At 58.1% G+C, this 17,908-nt stretch overlaps 2 protein-coding genes across 6 annotated transcripts in view; one reads left to right on the top strand and one right to left on the bottom strand.

Moving 5' to 3' along the window:
- The window catches only part of PMM2 (phosphomannomutase 2), a 48,935-nt gene extending 45,678 nt beyond the window's left edge, over positions 1-3,257 (top strand). For 2 of the 4 annotated variants that reach the window (XM_072942245.1, XM_072942241.1), the window contains exons 8-9: positions 2,125-2,263; positions 2,981-3,257. In XM_072942245.1, coding sequence (XP_072798346.1) covers positions 2,125-2,256 — 132 coding nt within the window. In that variant the 3' untranslated portion in view covers positions 2,257-2,263; positions 2,981-3,257. Of the gene's footprint in view, positions 1-62; positions 1,650-2,124; positions 2,264-2,980 lie in introns of those variants that run through there. The other 2 variants (XM_006204207.4, XM_072942244.1) reach the window with 1 other exon arrangement.
- Positions 3,258-5,362: 2,105 nt separating this feature from the next.
- Positions 5,363-16,203, bottom strand: CARHSP1 (calcium regulated heat stable protein 1). Of its 2 annotated transcripts, none has more exons than XM_072942232.1 (4): positions 16,112-16,203; positions 8,302-8,466; positions 7,496-7,618; positions 5,363-5,776 (listed from the first exon to the last, which is right to left on the bottom strand). In XM_072942232.1, exons 2-4 carry the CDS (start codon positions 8,457-8,459, stop codon positions 5,614-5,616), a joined length of 444 nt encoding a protein of 147 aa, XP_072798333.1. In that variant the 5' UTR covers positions 8,460-8,466; positions 16,112-16,203; the 3' UTR covers positions 5,363-5,613. The 2 variants fall into 2 exon arrangements, with proteins under 2 accessions (XP_072798333.1, XP_072798332.1); XM_072942231.1 differs by lacking the exon at positions 16,112-16,203 and adding an exon at positions 9,846-9,955.
- Positions 16,204-17,908: the final 1,705 nt, after the last annotated feature.

Raw genomic sequence — 17,908 nt, 5'->3', positions numbered from 1 at the left:
GCCTCCACAGCCCGGGATAAACCGTGTGGCGCCTGCATCCGCTTTGTGTCTGTGTCTCACAGGGCGGGAACGACCACGAGATCTTCACAGACCCCAGGACGGTGGGCTACACCGTGACGGCGCCCGACGACACGCGCAGGATCTGCCAGGAGCTCTTCTGCTGACGGTCCCTTCCGCCGGGGAAGCGGGCGCATCCTGGCGGCGAGGTGCCCCCCACGCCCACCCCCGGCCACCTTGCAGTCACCACTACAGCCCTCGGGCGGCGGGGTTTGGGGGGTGGCCCTGCGCCTCCGGAAGCAGCGGGAAGGGAGAAGAAAAGGCTTGTCAAGAAGGGTTCAAAGGACTCCCTCCCGCAAAGGACTTTATCTCAGACTCCGCCCCCCCAACCCTATCCCTCACCGCACCCTCCACCGCCCTGATACGTGCAATCACAGTCCACCTGGGTTTTTTCTATTTTTCTATTTTTAAACTTCCCCATCATTCTAAAAAGAACCAGTGTGCTCATGGGTCTTGTGGAAAATCTAACAAGTATCAATGTTTGACCTCCGGCCTCAGTACTGGAAAGGGGGCTTTGGTGATGGGAAAGGACAGGACATTTACAACTATCCGACCCCAGGGCAGAAGGTTCAAAACTGTTCTGGAAATGAGGCTCCCCAACGAGTGTCAGCTGGGTGGGGGCTTTGAAACACGGCGTCCTGGTCCTGGGGCGGCACTGAGCTAGGTGACCCGTGCTGCCCAGGTGGGGACGATGGCTGGCCGAGTGAGCACTGACCCCCAGGGACCCTGCGCCCAGTCGGCCCAGGACGCGGCTTAGCGCTGTATCCACTACACTGAGGAGCTTTCTGGCCGTCACGATGGGGCAATGGAACCCGCAAGCCCCGTCGAGGACCTGGCACACAGCCCTGCCCTGCTCTGAGCCCAGGTCGGGAGACTAGCCCGGGCTGTCACCCAAAGGACCTCCTCCTCACTGTCCCCAGGGCCTCTCTGCCCTTTTTTCTCAGGGATCAGTCAGGTAAGAGCCTGAACTACTGCCAGCCTGGGAGCTGCACTGTTTCTCTGCAGAGCATTGAATAATAAGCGTGACCCCTAGGTCCTCCGTCACCCAGACTTTGACCCAAGGGTTGGGAGCAGCCGTGGTTGGGCCTGCAACCCTCACTCCTCCCTTCTCCCCTCTGCAAGTTCCTCTTGAAACTGGAAGACAGCTCAGGCCCTTGTCCAGATCACAGAAGAGCTTTCCAAGAAAACGGTTCACACGTCACTTTTCAGCATCTGGAGACAGCAGGACTCACAATCCCTCCAAAGACTGGTGCTGGGGCGGCGTCGGTCCACAGTGTGGCCTCTGCTGGGGCTCACGCACCAGAACCTGAATCGGGGTGGGGGGGTGCCCTGAACACCCCGCCTCCCTGCCACCTACTGCACCCCAGCCCTGGCTGTCTTAGAATCAGGACACGGGTGAAAGCAAGACGCAGCACCAGGGTGTGAGGTCGGCCCCCTCAGCCACCCCTGCACCTCTCGCAGGAGTGACCCTTCTCAACGGTTCCCAGGACGCAGCCGTCCGGCGGCGTCTTTCTTTGTGAATTTTTACCAATGATACTGTAATAATCTTTCAAAATGAAAAGGAGCAAATTAAAGTGATTTATTGTTTCCTATTTCTCATTCTGGTTCCTATTGTCTCTTCTGGTTGGTTAAGTGAGCGGCGAGGTTAAAGGTAAACCAGTATTTTCTCAGATCCTGGGAGGAAAACTCAGCCCTTTGGGACCCACGAGCTGCCCTTTCCAACTGGCACAGACCCTTCCTCCACGCTTCTCTGCCCACTGGGGAAGGCGCCAGTGTTCCCTAGATGTTTCCTTAACTTATCATATCACGACAGCTGAGTCTGACACAGTCTTGTCCCAACCTGTGCGACGAGACACACGGCCCACCGTTTCACCGCCCTGCACACGGCTGCCCTGGGCAGGTCCCCCCAGGCCGGCAGGCTGGGCTCCCACCCCTGCACTGTCAGAATTCCCCCACCTGCCTTCCACCTCTGCACAACTTCGGACTTTCTACCATCCTTCCCTGCTTCTGTAGTCCTAGCCCAGTCCACGCTCCCCAGCTCATGTATTCCATCTCTTCTCCCTTTAGGCATCCCACAGCACCCCCCACCCAGGGCCTCCCCACCGGGCTCTCTGGTGGGGACATCAGGTCACAGCAGCCGAGGAACATGTGTGCAGCGCTGGTGCCTTCCACGAGCTCACAAAGCAGCAGGCTCTATAGTGGGCAGGTAAGCGGAGGCGGCCAAGATTCAGAGCCTCGTCATGCTGCTGTGTGACAGGACGAGCTAGCTCATCCCAGCTTCAGTTTGCTCATCTGTCAGCTGGGATCTACTCCCCACCACACGTGTAACTTAACCGAGTTAACCTCAGTAAAGCACCATGACCAGTGTGCATGCCCTCTCTAGCTCTCACTAGCCCAGACAAGGATGAGCTCGGTCATTCCCTACAGCCTTAAGTTCCAGGATAGGAGACACTGTCACCAGAAACGGAGACACAGAAGCTCAGTGTTGAGCAAGAAGGAAGCAGAGAGGTCACCCCAGGTCAGCCTGGGGCAGTTAAGAAAGGAAGTGTCTCCCCCACCACCTCTGCAGCACTCCAGAGCTGACCAGGAATTTGGCCCTGCACTCAAGGTCACTTCAGAAGCCTCAGGGGAAAGACCAGCGGCAGCTACACGTGGGAGAGGCCGCCAGCGAGGAGGCTCTGGAGGAGGCTCTCTTAAGCTGTGGTGAGGAGCCTGAACTTGATCCCTGGGGAGGGGGAGGGACGGGGAGGCCTGTGTGCGTGACACCAGGTCTGTCAAGCTACTGGGCGGAGAGTGACTGGGGAACAGAGAATAGAGAACAGAGCAGAGGAACGGGTTGGGCAGACGTGTGGATGAGGCCAGGAGGGCGGAGGTGGCCCTGAATCACTTCCTGTCTTGAGAGCTGCTTCCTCTTCCTCCCCAGGCAGTGCTTCTGGATCTTGGCCCGTCAGGCCACCTCAGCCAGGTCTCCAGGCTCCCGTCCACCTCTGCCCTGTCCCCCACAGCACCCCCAAAGCCACTGGAACGCATCCCACTGACTTCTTGCCAGGCCCTCCCTCGAGCCACACGTCGACACATCTGTTTGGAGTTAAATGCCTGCTCTGGCCTCTCCCTAAACAGGTTGGATGGGCTGCGTGTAACTATTCCTAATGCACCTTGAACATTAATACATTATTACAATTAAAATGTTCACCTCTGCACCACCCAGTCATCATCTACCTCCTGAGGGGAATACTGGCCAAGGAAGACATTCCAGGCTCTCCCACCCCGACCCAGTCCCCCACATCTCCCCACCACGCTCCTGGAAACCTGGGCTGCCTTACCTCCCACTTCTAAACTTCCCTGCGTCCAGACCGCCCTGCACAGGGACTGCTCCTGCTCGCACAGTGTAAGTTTAAATGCATCGACAGGGCATTTACCCACAACTGACCGAGTCAGTGGCATTTTCTTTTGTCACGAAGCTACACCTTACTGCTAAGCTCCCCTCTGCATGAGGGTGATGAGTAAGGAAGGAGGGATGGTCCCACATTCTTACTCATTCCCCCAGAAAACCCCACTGCACAGCAGAACGACTGTGCCAGCCTCCTTCAGGGAGACGCCTGGGCCTGCTGGCAGCCAGCTTCCGCGTCAACACACCACACACAGCCTCACACAAAACAAACTTTATTGAGAGGGAGGTGCCAGGGGAGGAAAGATGTGGAGTCAGGAATCAATCCCGGGTTCTGTTCCTGGCTCTGTCACCAACACCGTCCGTCCTCCCAGAGCCTCCAGGAGTCTGTAAATTGAGACTGTGCTTGAGCAGGGAGGGGACGAGAAAGACGTGGCCACACGGGAAGGACAGAGCAAGGGCTGTTTACAAAGCATTCTACCCAGCGAGTGGGCCCAAAGATCACCTCCGAGGGGCAGACCCGACTCCCAGCCCCACAGGGAGCCCTAGCCGCGTGCCAAGGTGAGGCCGAGGCCATGGAGACGCTGGGGGAGCAGGTGGGGTGAAGATGCGAGCGTTCAACCGTGGCTGTGGAAGTGTGGTCTGTCCTCGATGGTCAGAGGCCTCCAGGGAGGGACTTCCAAGGCCGGAGGGGAAAGGCCACCGCAGACTAGCAGAAGGCAGAGGTGGGAGGGCCCCTCCAGGGGCACGAAAGGCCAGGAGAAAAAGGATCAACTTCCTCAACTGCAGTGTTTCACTGCACACCATAACCAACACACTCACCTGCCTATTTCAAAACAACTCCAGTGGTCACTTTGTAATGTATAGAGACATCGAACCACTGTGTTGCACACCTGGAGCTAACAGTGTCACAGGTCAGTTACACTTAGGAAAAAAAAACCCAACCCCACTGGGCCTCAGCAGAACAATTCTGGCCTCCCCCCCACTTTTGGATGAAGCCACTTCTAGGCTGGAAGACACCGTGCACAGAGCAAGGAGCCTGGGGGAGGGCGCCCTCTTTGAAGAGCTTGCCTCCCTGCGTCGACAAGGGGATCCTTGACTACACGTTGGCCACCTATTTCAAAACCTATTTCCCAGCTACTTCTATTTTTAAATCACAACTAAAGCAAACCAAACCACAGCAAAGAAAATCTGAAGGATCTGCTTACTGGGAACGTCTACAAAGGTTCGCAATGTGGGCGGCAAAGTGTAAACAGCTGGCTCCGGTGAGAGCTTCAGTTATTTAAAAAAAAAAAAAGCCCTAAGCCGTTCTTCACGCGAGTTTTCCAGAAAACCGCACCAAAGGTGTTTCTCTCCAACTTTTGACTCTACCAGGCGGTCAGGAAGCAAGCTGGCTGCTCTTTCCTGGATGGGTCCGGAGAAAGGTCTGTTTTTAAACAAAGACCCTCCCCTCTCTACACCTCCTTCACCCACCGCCATCCTTACCCTCACCCACTACCCAAATGACAGGGATGTGAAGGGGCTGCTAAGCCAGGATCACTCAATCTGAAGACGGACAGAAAGGACCAGGCTTTGAAAAGAGTGAGGGTTCGGCTCGGAGCACTCGGGGTCCCAGACGTCCGGCTCTGACGCCTCCCGCTGCAAAGGCACCAAAGACACCCTCCACCCACCCCCTCCCGGACCCCTGGCACAACCAGCCAAGAATCAGAAAAGCCTGCTCTGTCCAGAGTTCCAGGGCTGACAAGGGACACAAGGCGAGGCGCTTGGGTGGGAATTCCTCCTGGGAAAATATGTGGGGTCCACATCCCCCCCCACAGGCCAGATTGGGAATTCTGAGCCCCCAAAGACTCTCAGGGCTGAGGACTCAGTCCCTGGGCCAGGGTTGGACCCTCCACTCAGCCACCAGTGGGGCACCTCTCCTTTTTCAATGCTTTTAATACTTTTCAGATGGTGAGATGTTGGTTGCGATGGTCAGAGGCAGTGCTGGCGGCCAAGAGCACCCCGTGCCTGCCCCCCACACCCCTTCCTCCAGGAGATACTTGAAAGGGACCACACTCCCCCCTTGAAGCCCCATCTCAAGCAGCAGAATGTCCTCTCCAGTTTGGTCCTGCCTCCCCCTCCCCCAGAGTCGCCCCCAAGCCAGGGAGAAGGGGTGCTTCCGGCCCCTCCTAGGAGCTGACGACGTGGCCGGACCAGGTCTCGTGCTTGGAGCCCGGCGCCAGGTGGGTGATGACCACCTCCACAGCCTGCAGCTTCTCGTTCTTGGGCGGGATGGAGCACATCTTATAGGTGACCTCGTCGCCTTCCACTGGGACGTACTCCCCTTCCACGCTGCGGGGTGGGGAGAGAGCACTCAGAGAAGCCCCACGACGCGGCGCCCAGGACGCCGGCCCGCGGAGGAACTGCCCCCTGCCCTGCCCTGCCACCAGAGGGATCCCCCGCGGCTCTCTGGCCCTGGCTCAGGAGCCTCTGACCCAGTCGGCTCCTTCCCTGGGACCTCGGATGCTGACACAGAGACAGAGCTCCGCCCCCTGGGGGTGCTCACATGGCATATTAAACCCGAGTGCCGTGGGCCTTACGGATAGGGGTGCATGGAGAGCCAGTCTGAGCCAGAGAACTGGAGTTGGGAGATGGCCTGGCCCCTACCACCACCCCTACCTGGTCCAGGAGTCCCAGAAACCAGGCCATATCTCTGCTGTCCACCTCCTCAGAATCCCACTGTGCTTTTGAGAAAGTCCTTTTCTCTTACTTTCTATGGGACAGGGGTCACCATCTCACCAGTGATGGGGAGGTACCCATCTTCATGCCCCTTAATGAGACCCCAGGAAGACAAGCCCCTTCAACCCTGAACACAGACCAGCCAGCTCCCCTGGAACTGGTTCGTCTTGACCAAAGAATCATATTGCAAACGGTGCTGCTCTCTTTGATGTGGCCACCAGGAAGCTCTGGAATAAATGTGTGGCCCGTTTCTAGCAGTGGAACCAAACATCACAGTATCTCCATCGTTCTTATTTGTGCCCCTCAATCCCATGTTTTCCTTACTAATTTTTCATGGTGCACTGTGTGTATCCTTGTAAACCACTACATGTCCTTTCTGGAAAGAGGCACTATGGAGATACATCTCTGCATCCACGTACGTGTTCATACCTACATGAAATGCATCACTCTAGCATTGTCCTCATGTCTGTGCCGAACAGGGTGGGGGTGTATTTAAGACTTGGAGTGTGAGAATGTTTGGCGAGGGTAAGAAGGGATAACTCGCCCATCACAGCAGACATTTGCAACAGGATCCTAATTTCAAAAACAGGTTTCCGTACCTGGTCAGGTCTGCTGTGTGGGATAGGACTTTGCCTGTCACGGACTGAAAGATGGGGGTGCTGAGATCGAAGACTGGTGTAGGGGTGGGAGACTAGATCAGGTCCCTACAGATCTGTCGGCTGCCTAGAAGATCTGAAGTGAGGCACAGGCTGCTGGACGCCTTCCAGTCAAGGCCAAGGATGTGTGGGACCCGCCCTGGGCCAACAGCACCCCCACCCCAGGGTTTCCAGACACTCAGGAAGGAAGGGCGTCAGTGAGAGAATTGCGGGAGAAAGAGCCCAGCTCCAAACTTCCTTCCTGGAGCAGAGATCAGGCAGCCCCCAGCCTCCCCAGGCCAATCCCCGCTCCCCCGACCCCAGTTGTGCAGGAAACCAGCCCCCTGCCCATACACAGCTCCCCTCTGCTCACAGGGCATCCCTCCTCACCAGGAAGGGACAGGGTCACTCAGACCTCCCGCCCCGAGTGGTTCTCGACTCACACACAGACACACAGACACACACACACACATACACAGTTGCCTGCAGCCTCTGACACACAGCCCCCATCACCTACGGGCTCACAACTCCACCCCTGAACATGGTCGCACACAGGTCACAAGCAGAGTCACACATGGCTAGTCTCAAACCTTCATCATGCCTGGCACCCATTAGAGTCACACACTCTCCCTGCCTCCTTGGGACCATGGCAGTGCCCACCCCGGCTCCAGCCCGCCGGCACTGGCCACTGACTCACTCGGAGATATGCAGGAAGATGTCGGGGCCGCCGTCAGCTGGGGTAATGAAGCCGTGGCCTTTGGACCGACAGAAGCATTTGCAGACTCCTTTGTAGACAGGGCCCTGGGAAGCCCGCACCGTCCTGGCACAGAGGGGAAAGTGTGAGGGGCCCCCATGAGCCCTCCAGGTTGGCCCCCCTGCTCTCCGTGGCACACGCACCTCATCCTAGTCCCCACCCACAACCCTGCCCATCCTGGCCAGGGCCCCCACGTACAGCTGTGCAGGTTGTGCACTGCACAACTCTAAGAACCAAACACACGGATCCTGGTGAGGGTGACTCTCTGAATGATGCCGGCAGATTTTCTCAGGCCTCAGTTTTCCCATCTGACTAAAAGCTCTCTGAGCGTCCCAAGGAAGGCTAATTGTTAGCAGCAGACTCCACTCACTGGCCTGAGTGGACGTGCCAGGTGCCGAGTGGGTCCTCTACTATCCCCATATTAGAGCTGATGGAGTCAAGGGCCCACAGGACAGGAGGCTTGTGTGTGGTTAAACCTAATGATTTACGACCTTAGCAATTTCTCACCCGTTGCCACCCCCATCCCCTGTCCCCAGCTGGTGACGGGCTCCCATGAGCCTGGGGCAGTGTTATCCAGAGTTTACAAGGCACTCGGCCAATTTCTAACCATCAGCCATTACCCAACCCTCAATCACTCGTTTGACAGACAGGGAAACTGAGGCACAGAGGTGGCCAGAGACATGGAGGCTCTCTGGACTCGGGCAGGCGACCTATCTCAGGAAGCCTCCCCCAGTCAGCCAGAGACTCACGCGGAGAAGGTCCTTGTCCGGCGAGTGGGCAGTGGGCTCGGGACCACGTTGCCCCGAAGAGGGGACGGTGAGCGATCTCGGGCCTGTTGGGTGTCCAGCAGCCCAACCGAGGACTGATGGGTGGGGGGCTGTGATGGAGGAGGAGGCTCAGATGACATGGCTGACCTGGAGAGAGACAGGGGGCTCTCAGAGGCTCTGGCCTTGCAAGGAGGGGCCCCCAGATGCAACCCCACCCCCACGTCTGAGAGTCCGCCATCTGAGGCTCATTCCTCTCGTGGTGGAACAGGGGCTGGAGGCTCATTCCACATGGAGTCACCTTCTCCGGAAACACGGCCGGCTTGCCCCAGCCCCAGCCGGGTCAGGCACCTGGCCGGGGCTCCTAGAGCAGCCATGGGCCTCTCTTTATCATAGGAGTGCCAGGTCGCCCTGGTGACAAGGACACCATGGCCCCCTCTACATCCCTAATGCCCAGCACAGACCCTGGCACACTTGGGGCACTTAGTAAATCCTTGTGAAAGGATGAGAGGGAGGGAGCAGGGAGGCAGGCAGGGTGGGCAGGGGTGCTTTCATGCCATCTCGATCGGGACTCCAGTCACTCATCAAACATTTCCTGACCCCCGCTAAGTGCTGGGAAGGAGGAGGGAAAAGAAGGAACAACACTCAGTGTTCCTCCAGGAAACTTCAGGACACAAACCAGAGAAGGCTCAGACCCCAAGCCTGCATCCCCGAGGGGCTTTCACAGGGCTGCATCCAGGAGAGGGCTGGTGGGCGAGCCCAAGGGACCCTGAGGGGCAGGAGCGTTTCAAAGGCAGCATCTCCACCAGATCCCTCACTCTGATGCAGGCCTTTAAGTGAATGTCCACCCAGCCCAAATCTCCGATTGCTGCTAAGAAATCAAATTCCCTCAGTGACCCCTAACAGGGGTCAGAGGGCCGGGGAGGGGAGGGGGCTGCCTCACTCTAACAGCCCTGTCAAGAGCAGCACGTGGCCACTGTACTCAACACAATGAATGTGACCACAAAGGTACCTCTCTCACACACCCTTGGCTCCAGGTCAGGAGGAAAGAGCAAAGCCTAGAAGCCAAGGGACCTTGGGTGAGTCCTTCCCCCTCCCTGGGATCGCTTTTCCCACCCGCAAAGTGGGTCAGCTGGGTGGGCGTCACTCAGCATCAGCTCAGGGCTAGTGATGGGGACACAGGTGGAGCAGAGCCAGGTCTGGCCCAGGACAGCGGGGGTTGGGGAGTGGGGGGCGTCTGAGGACCCTGAGCCTCCAGTCCGCTGCCCCTCCCGCCACATCTACAGTCATCACGCAGCCCCAGGGCACCGAGGTTTCAACCTGCATCGCTCGGCGATGCCCCTCCGCTCCCCAACCCTAACCACCTAAGAACCAGGCCTGATTCCTTGGAGGGGAAAGGGCCACCTCCTCCCCCCAAAGGACAAAGCCTCTCCCTCCACATTCCCCCACACTCCCCTTTCAGGACTGAGTTCTATCTGGCTGGAAAGGGAGTGGGCCGGCTGGCTCTCTGAAGGAAGCGCCATAGCTACCTCCTGACCCTTCTCTCTGCTGCAGCCGCGGCCAGGGTGGACCGTGAGTCCGGGAAGCCTGCACCTCACAAAGGCCCCGGCCGCTCGCCTGGGGGTCAGGGCTCTGGCATGACCCACCAGCACAGGTCATAGAGTCCTAGAATGTTCCAATGCCTGGGGTTCTGGGAAGGGGGCCGGCCCAGAGAAGGGAGAGCCCCGCCCAGGACAGCAGGAAGGACCACTGCAGCCAGGGACACCAGAGTGTGGCGGGGGAACTGCCCTCCCCCCTCTATCCAAAATCTCCCTCTTTCCCCTAGAGTCAGGCACATGTGTGACTTCAAATCCCACCACTTGCCAGCTGTGTGATATTAGGTAAGTTACTTAGCCTCTCTGGACCCCAGTTTCTGTGTCTGGAAAATGGAGATTTTAACAGTTCTGACTGCACACTACCATCATGAAGTCGAAATAAAATAACACATGCTAAGCACTCTGCACCCCCTCCATCCAGAACAAGTGAGCATGGAGTGTCAGCTCTGATTGTTAGAACTGTCATCATAAAGTCATTCAACACTTATGTGCCTGGTGTCAGGCCCTGTTCGTGGTACTAAAGACATAGGCTGAATTTGGAGCCAGAGAAGAAACAGCTAAATAAATACACAAACAAGATGGTTACAGATTGCTGAAAGGACTGGTAATTAATACACAGAAGGATGTAAAAAGTAACAGGGTGGAGGTCCCACTCTACTGAAGTTGCAAGTCAGGTCCTACAGTAAGAAAGAATGAACCATTTGTAAAAAAGAGGGAGGCTCTTCCAGTGGGGGGGAACAGCCTATGCAAAGGCCCTGAGGTTGGCCGAGGGCAGGTGTGCCTGAAGGCCAGCAAGGAGACTGTGTAGGGGGCAGTGGGGAAGGAGGGGTGAGTGGCAGGAGGGCAAGGCCAGCCCAGGAACCAGGGGGCATCACCATTACCACGTGCCTTCTATGCTTCACACCCACGTCTGTCTGTCTGTCCCCATGCCCCTTGCCATGCCCACCTCCCCCTGGGTTAATGAAGCAGGCCCAAATCGGTGGCCCCCTTCTCTCTCCACCCCAGCCCCCGTAACTCCCTCAGCATACCCAATCCCCCAGAGATGCCGATGGAAGCCTGTCTCGAGGGGGGAGTAATGTGAGGACAGCATGGGGTCCCTCCATGTCCCCCTGTCCCTGGGACTCAGCACTGGGGTTGGGACAGAGCAGGGTCTTAGCCAGCACTAGAGCCCAAAGCCCCTGCTGGTATTCACGTCAGTGCCGCGCAGCCCAGCAGCAGGGCGCTACACGCCGGTGCACCTGGCAGCGGGAGAAACTGAGGTACAGAGGACACCAGCGCCTTGGGGAGGGGTGATGGGAAGGGAGGTGCCAGCCTGGGAGATGCAGGAGCCTTCACCGCCACCCGGGCCCCTCTCATGGGCCATCTGAGCTGGAGAGCAGCTGGGGCAGCTGGAGCAGGCCTGGAGGGGGGCCAGCCCACCCCAAGGCCTGCGGAGGGGGAGGAGGAGTGAATGGCCTCTGTGTGGGGAGACCTGGGTTAAAGTCCAGCTGTCAGGAAAACAGCTGGGGGAGGGGGCAGCCAGCAGCCCAGAAGCTAGCTCTGGAGCCCACTGCTGCCCCCCCACAACATACACAGATGCGGGGGTGGGGGCCCCCACCCCCCCAGCACAGTTTGGGCACCTGCTCTCCCAGCAACACCAGGGGTGGCCTTGAAGCTGACCCTGGATGGAGGAGGCAGGGCCCACCCTCCGCGACTAGCCCCCACTCTTTGCCCCTCAACTTCCTACAGCTGAGGGGAGTTTGCAAACAGGCGCCTGAGGCTCAGGTTGGCAGGAGGCTCTAGGCCAGACTGCGAATGGGCCTTGGCCTGCAGCAAACTCAGGCCAAATGTCACGCCCAAGACCCGTCACAGCTGCTGAGCTGTGTGCACACGTGTCTGTGTGTGTCTGTGCACGTGTGTTATGTGTGTGGCTGTACGTGCATGTGACTGCATGCTGTGTTTGGCTCTGTGCACACGTGTTTGAACATGAGTGTATGTGCACATGTATGTGTGCACCTGAAGCCAGCATGTCACTGCCTGCGTATGTGCACACCACAGACCAGGCGGGGTCGCCTCGCCCCCGGTACGCTGAGCGCCAGCACTGGCCCAGGGGACCTTGAAGAGTTCAAACAGTTACTGGGCCGCCTGCTATGTGCAGGAAAGGGCAGGCAGGTCAGTGAAAATTCCTGCCCTGAAGGAGCTTCCGTTCAGGGAGAGGGAGACCCACCACCCTGACAAGAGCTTGCTGGGGCCAGGCAGTGCGCACAGCGCTTCACACAGCTCAGCTCAGCTCGGCCCCATTTCACTAACAGGGGACAGAGGCACAAAGCCTCAAGTGACTTGCCTGGTCCCACAGCTAACGAATAACTGGTGAAGCTTACAGTACGTCAGACAGTGGCAGGAACGTGGGCGAGGGTGAGCCCCGGCCCTGCTCCCCCTTCCCGTCACCCCCCAGGTCCTGAAGTGTGTGTCCCGCCAAGGAAGGGGGACCCAGAGCCCAGGGGTGGGTAGGGGACCTGGGTGGGGGGTCGGGAAGCACTCCCACCCTGACTGTCTCCAGGAAGGGGTGTGTCAACAGGGCCTTAACCCTGGGAAAGGGCAGGAAGGGGGCCTCAGCCCAAAATAGCCTGGGAATTTTCCACAGTCCTCACATGCATGTCTTCCTGGAAGGTTCGGAGACCTCAGCTGGGCACCGGGCTCTGGTCTCCCAGCCCCTTGTCCACTCACCCACACATCTAGGGACTGGAGACCCAGTCTTGCAGAGCCCCTGCCAACCCCTCTCTCCTCCTGCCCTCTTGGCCTCAAAGCCCACCAACCATATGAAGGACAGATCTGTCCTGAGCCAGTAGCCAGTTGCTGACTCCAGGGAGGGGAGCCTTGGTGGTGTCATTTACACTTTAGTGAGAAGGAATTTGCAGTTCATTTCACAAGGCTCCATTCTTGGTAGCTTTCAGACCCTTGAGGGCAGGAAGATGGGTAGGAGCGAAGAGCTGGGTTAAAGTTGGGAACCTCACTGTCAGGGTGGTTCTCAGCAAAGCCAGACTGCTTTGAAAAATGGGGTGTCTGGGGCTTTCCATGGCTTTCTGGGTCTGGGAGGCCAGGGCCGGGCATCGTGTTCAGACACCTCTCAGCCCTGAGGCTGGGCCACTGCTGGCAGACGGGGACTGGTACTAGCCCACCAAAGGGAACAGGACAGGGCACGGGAGAACCCGCTCGGCTCTCCGCATACTTTAGTGTGCTCACAACACTCTGGGGATGGCGATAAAATGCAGATTCTCAAGATGGGAGTGGGATCCCAGATTCTTCATTTCTAAGGAGCTCCCAGCAAGGCAGATAGATGTTGCTGCTCCCCCAACAGAGAGCAGTGCAGGCTGAAGGCCTTGCCCACCTCTCAGCTAATGTAAGCAGGTGGAAGGGAAAGTGGGGGAGGAGGGTCCTAGATGAATCAGGCACCCTAGTACAGCTGGCTCCTCGCCTATAAACGGAGGCAGAGACTCTGTCCTTCCCCTCTGTGCCTCCATCCCTGGCAGGACTGAGGGCACGTGGGACGAGGGGCTGGTCTGGGCAGGTCAGGGGAGGCTGGACGGTGGGGTCCTAGAGAGCTGGGGGGTCCTAGGGAGCTGGAGAGGCCCAAAAACGAGCCTGAGGCCACATTCCCCTCCATTGTTCCTGAAAGAGCTGGACTCAGGCTGGGAGAGGGGGGGAGATGGGAGGGGGAAGAGGGGGAAGGGGAGAGGGCGGGGAGTCAGGGGAGGGCGGAGCCAAGGGGAGGAGGGGGAGGTTAAGGGGGGAAGCGGGGTAGGGGGGAGACTCGGGGGGGGGGGTGAGTGGGGTGCGGGGCAGTCTGGTCCACGCAAGAGCTCTCCGCCAGCCTCGCCGGGAGACCAGAGTAAAATATAAACAAGGCGCGGAGGGGTGCAACCCCCGGTGTCCGCTAGCCAGGAACTGCTCTGCCGCCCCAAGGGCTCCAAAGTGCTGGGAAGAGGAGGAAACTGAGGACCAGCGGCGGGGAACCAGAGGTGCCCCTCCAGCACTAGTGCGTGATTCCCGCTTCACCGCTGCCGGGGACCCTTTGCCCACTCCCAACCTGGACAGCCCTCCTTTTGGTGGGGCGGGGGGAGGGGAACAAACCCTTGTTTGTAACTAGCAACGCACCCCGCACCCTCATCACCCGCACTTCCAGCATTCCTGTATTCCGTGCTCGCCCCCATTCTCCCTGGGCTTCGGTTAGCCTCCAAATCTTGGGCCTAACTCTGCTCTCTACTCCTTCTGTGACCACCCGCAAGCGACCTCACCGCTCCCTGCCTCAGTTTCCTCATCTGTCAAATGAGCCCGTCATGGTGCGGCCTCCCAGCCCAGCGGATGTCGTGCAGAGGATGCGGTGCAGCCGATGCCAGCTACCAAAGGACTCAGGCAACAATAGTTGAGCCGCTAATGGTGAAACTGTCAGACATGGGGCAGCCTAGAATAATCCTTCCCATTCCAGTCCCTGCTGATCGCACACAAACCAAATGCCCTGACTTTGCCACTTGGTGAGACAAAGGCCGTTCCCCTCCCAAGGGAGCCCACCCTCAACCCCGCCCCAGGACCCCAGAGCCCTGCGCTAGGCCTAGCTCAGCTCATTCCAGTCCGAGCATCTACTCCGTGACGGGCATCTACTGCGTGCCCGCCTCCGCGACGCTACAGGGCCCTGTTCCTGCTCTGCAGGGACTCCCACACTAGTAGGGGGAGGTGTAGGGGTGCGGGGACAGACAAGCCAGCATTGAGAACCCGCGGTCATCAAGGCTGCCCTGGAAACGGGAGAAGAAGGGGCGGGAGCGGAGGGGGCGCTCGGAGGAGGCCCCTGGCCGGGAGGAGGGGGCAGCTGCTTTGATTCCTAAAGGAGGAGTGGGGAAGTCATTCCTGGCAGAGGGACCTGAAGGGGCAAAGGCCCAGGGGGAGGGAGGGCCAGGCGGCAGTAGGAGGCTGTAAAGGTCCTGGGGAGGTGGGGTGGGGTGGTAACAGAAAGGTATGTTGAAAAGTTTGGGACTTAAACTGACAATGGCAGACTATTGTAAGCCGGGGGGTTGATCTGAATCTGTTTTTACTAGCTCCCTCTAGGTTCAAGGTGGCAACCGGATTGGAGGGGCAAGACCGGGAGCGAAGAGATTGCGAAATATCAAAAAAAGCAAGTAAAAAATGTAACAGTAGCTAACGTTTCTCCTTGCATTGGGTTAGCCATCTCCTTTTATACTCACACACCCTGTTTTGATAGGAAAAGTTGTCTCCCCAGTCTACAGATGGGAAAACGGAGGCTTTCAGAGAAGCCTCCTACCTTGCAATAAGACATCCCCACCTTTAGGAACCGAGATCGCTGCCTGGAGCGGGCTGATCTCTGGCCCCGTATTTCCAATACACACACCCACTCCAACTCCAGAAAAGCTGTGGAGGCCAGGGGCTTCCTTTTGAAAAATCAAAAAAGACCGTTGCATTTCCGGCCTGCACACTTGGGCTGCCAGCGAGGCCGGCGGGGAGGGAGCCCATGGGCGCGGGTGAAGTTTCACTGCACGGCCTCGGGGCCCCGCATCCGGACACAAACAACACACGGCTAGCGCGCGGCGGCTCCTCCTCCCCAGACGCGACCAATCGCGCGGCGCCAGGATGGCCCCCTCTCCTCCCCGCCAGGCCTGGCCGAGGTCCCACAACCGAGCCCACAGCTGGCGCGCCCAGGCCAGGCTGGGGGCTGACTCCACCTCCCCGAGCGGCGCCCCACCGCCCGCGCCTGGCCCCAAGGCACCGCGAGTCACCCCATCCCGCTCCAGCACACAGGCGAAAGCAAGGGGAGGGTGGTGAGGCGGGGCGGGGGCGGGGGCGGGGAGGAGGACGAGGAGGAGGGAAGCCTTTTTCCCCAGGCAGAAAACAGGTGGCCAGGCGGGAAGTGCTACCCGACGTCCGCCTCAAATCCCTCCAGCCGCTGCCACACCCACCTTTCTCCAGGAGGGATGAGTGACCCGTGCTGGCCAAACAGGCCCCGGCAGCCCGGGTATTTCTTAGGGGCCTAGAGAGACCCAGACCCAGCCCGGAGCCCCCTGCCGGCGAGCTGGAAGACCCTGCAGAGGTGGGGGTACGTGGGGGCAGCGGCGGAAGAAGAGGCCGAGGTCCATCCCGGCGGTTCCCTGGGCCTCCTCTGGGGCGGGGCCCCCCACCACACCCCTCCTAGGGTCCGGGGAGACGCTCCCTACCTGGCAGTCCGCTCCGCTCCGCCGGCTGCTCCGCTCGAACTGCGAGAACAGCGCTGGAGGAGGGGGCGTGGTTCGCGGGGCGGGCTCGCCGCTGTCCCGCCCCCGGGCCCGTGCTCAGGCGCTCTCGGCCAATGGCGCTGCGGGCTGGAGCAGGGACGGGGCGGGCGGGAGCAGCCCCGACGGGACCTTTGTGTCCGCGCGCAGGATTGGCGGGACCGCGGGGCGCAAGGCCTGGGGAGGGCCTGGCCTCTCGCCTGTGCTGCACCCCGGCCAGAAAACTCTCCTGGAAAGTGGGAGAATCTGGCCTTCGCGTCGGAGCTGGTCCTTCTCTGCGCCAACCACGTCGGGGTCGGCCCCTACCTGATCTTAGCTCAAGAATCCGGATGGGCCCGTGGCCTCCGCTTTAGTTGAAAGAGATCTAGGAATGACAAGAAGGATAGAAGAGAGAGGCCAAGGGGAGGAAGAGAGAGAGAGAGAATGCAAAGAAAACAAAACAAAATAAGAAACAGGGAAAGCTATTGCTTTCGTTTTTTTGTTTGTATTTAATTTTGCTCTTAATTTCCATTCCCTCTTTGAGTCCTCTGTGTCTGTGGTGAATGACATTACTCTTATTTTACAGGAGAGGAAAATGAGGCAGAGAGAGGCGACCCACCCCCTCACACACAACAAGTCACGGCAGCAGCCCCTGAAAAGGAGCCCAACCCTGGACTGAGGCTCAGGCTAGTAGTTGAGGGGCGGGAAGGGGAAGGTATCCTGTAACTGTCCTGGGACAACACGGGGTCCGGGACCCCGGCTCTGCCTGCCTCTCCCCTTCTTCTCCCTCTCCTTTCTCCCCTTGGTTCTCCCCTCCACAACCACACAAAGAAGAGACCATTGAAGACAGAGTCTTCCACCAGGAACTGAACTGGCCAGCACATTGATCTGGGACCTTTCAGCCTCCAAAACAGAGAAATCAGTTTTTGTCGTTGAAGCCACCCGTCTATGGTATTCGGTTATGGCAGCCGGAGGAGCAAACTGAGACAGTCTCTTTTTCTTCCTTTTCTCCCCAAAGCCCTTCTAAACTTCTTAACTTCTCAACTAATTGAAGCCTCTCGGAATTCCACACCCGAGTTTGCTGTAGCGTGTTGTCCATGCCAGTCTCTATTTGGGCACTGAGCATGCGGAAATAAAAAGTGCCCACCCAGTTCCCGCCCCCAGGGAGTCACAGCCTGGGGACACAGTAGAAAGGTCACCAACTGATAACCAGGACTTCAGGTGGCAGGCTGGATAAGACTCCGTGGCTCAGTGCCCCACCCTTTGCCATCAGACGAGACAGGTCCCAGGAGTTCTCTCTCCCAATTGTGGTGGCTTCAGAAATAAACCCACACACCTACAGTCAATTAATCTTTGACAAAGGAGGCCAGAATATACAATGGAGAAAAGATAACTTTCCGGCAAGTGGTGTTGGGAAAGCTGGACAGCTGCATGTTAATCAATGAAGTCAAAACACTCCCTCACACCATACACAAAAATAAACTCAAAATGGCTTAAAGACTTAAACAAAAGACAGGACACTACAAATCTCCTAGAAGAGATTATAGGCAAAACATTCTCTGACATAAATCACAGCAATGTTTTCCTAGATCAGTCTGCCAAGGCAATAGAAATAAAAGCAAAAATAAACAAGTGGGACCGAATTAAACTTAGAAGCTCTTGCACAGCAAAGGAAACCAGAAACAAAATGAAAAGACAAGCTATGGACTGGGAGAAAATATTTGCAAACGACGTGACTGACAAGGGCTTAAGTTCCAGAATATA

Source organism: Vicugna pacos, chromosome 18, assembly GCF_048564905.1.
Source record: "Vicugna pacos chromosome 18, VicPac4, whole genome shotgun sequence".
In the NCBI taxonomy this organism is placed as follows: Eukaryota; Metazoa; Chordata; class Mammalia; order Artiodactyla; family Camelidae; genus Vicugna; species Vicugna pacos.
The sequence above is the reverse complement of the archived record's forward strand: the minus strand, read 5'-3'. Positions and strand labels throughout refer to the sequence as shown.

Coding starts and splice junctions, on each gene's coding strand:
- CARHSP1 (XM_072942232.1), bottom strand. CDS start 8,459: ATGTCATCTGAGCCTCCTCCTCCATCACAGCCCCCCACCCATCAGTCC. Junction 7,619..8,301: donor CGGACAAGGACCTTCTCCGC/GTGAGTCTCTGG, acceptor CCTCTGTGCCAG/GACGGTGCGGGCTTCCCAGG. Junction 5,777..7,495: donor ATCTTCCTGCATATCTCCGA/GTGAGTCAGTGG, acceptor CCCACCCCGCAG/CGTGGAAGGGGAGTACGTCC.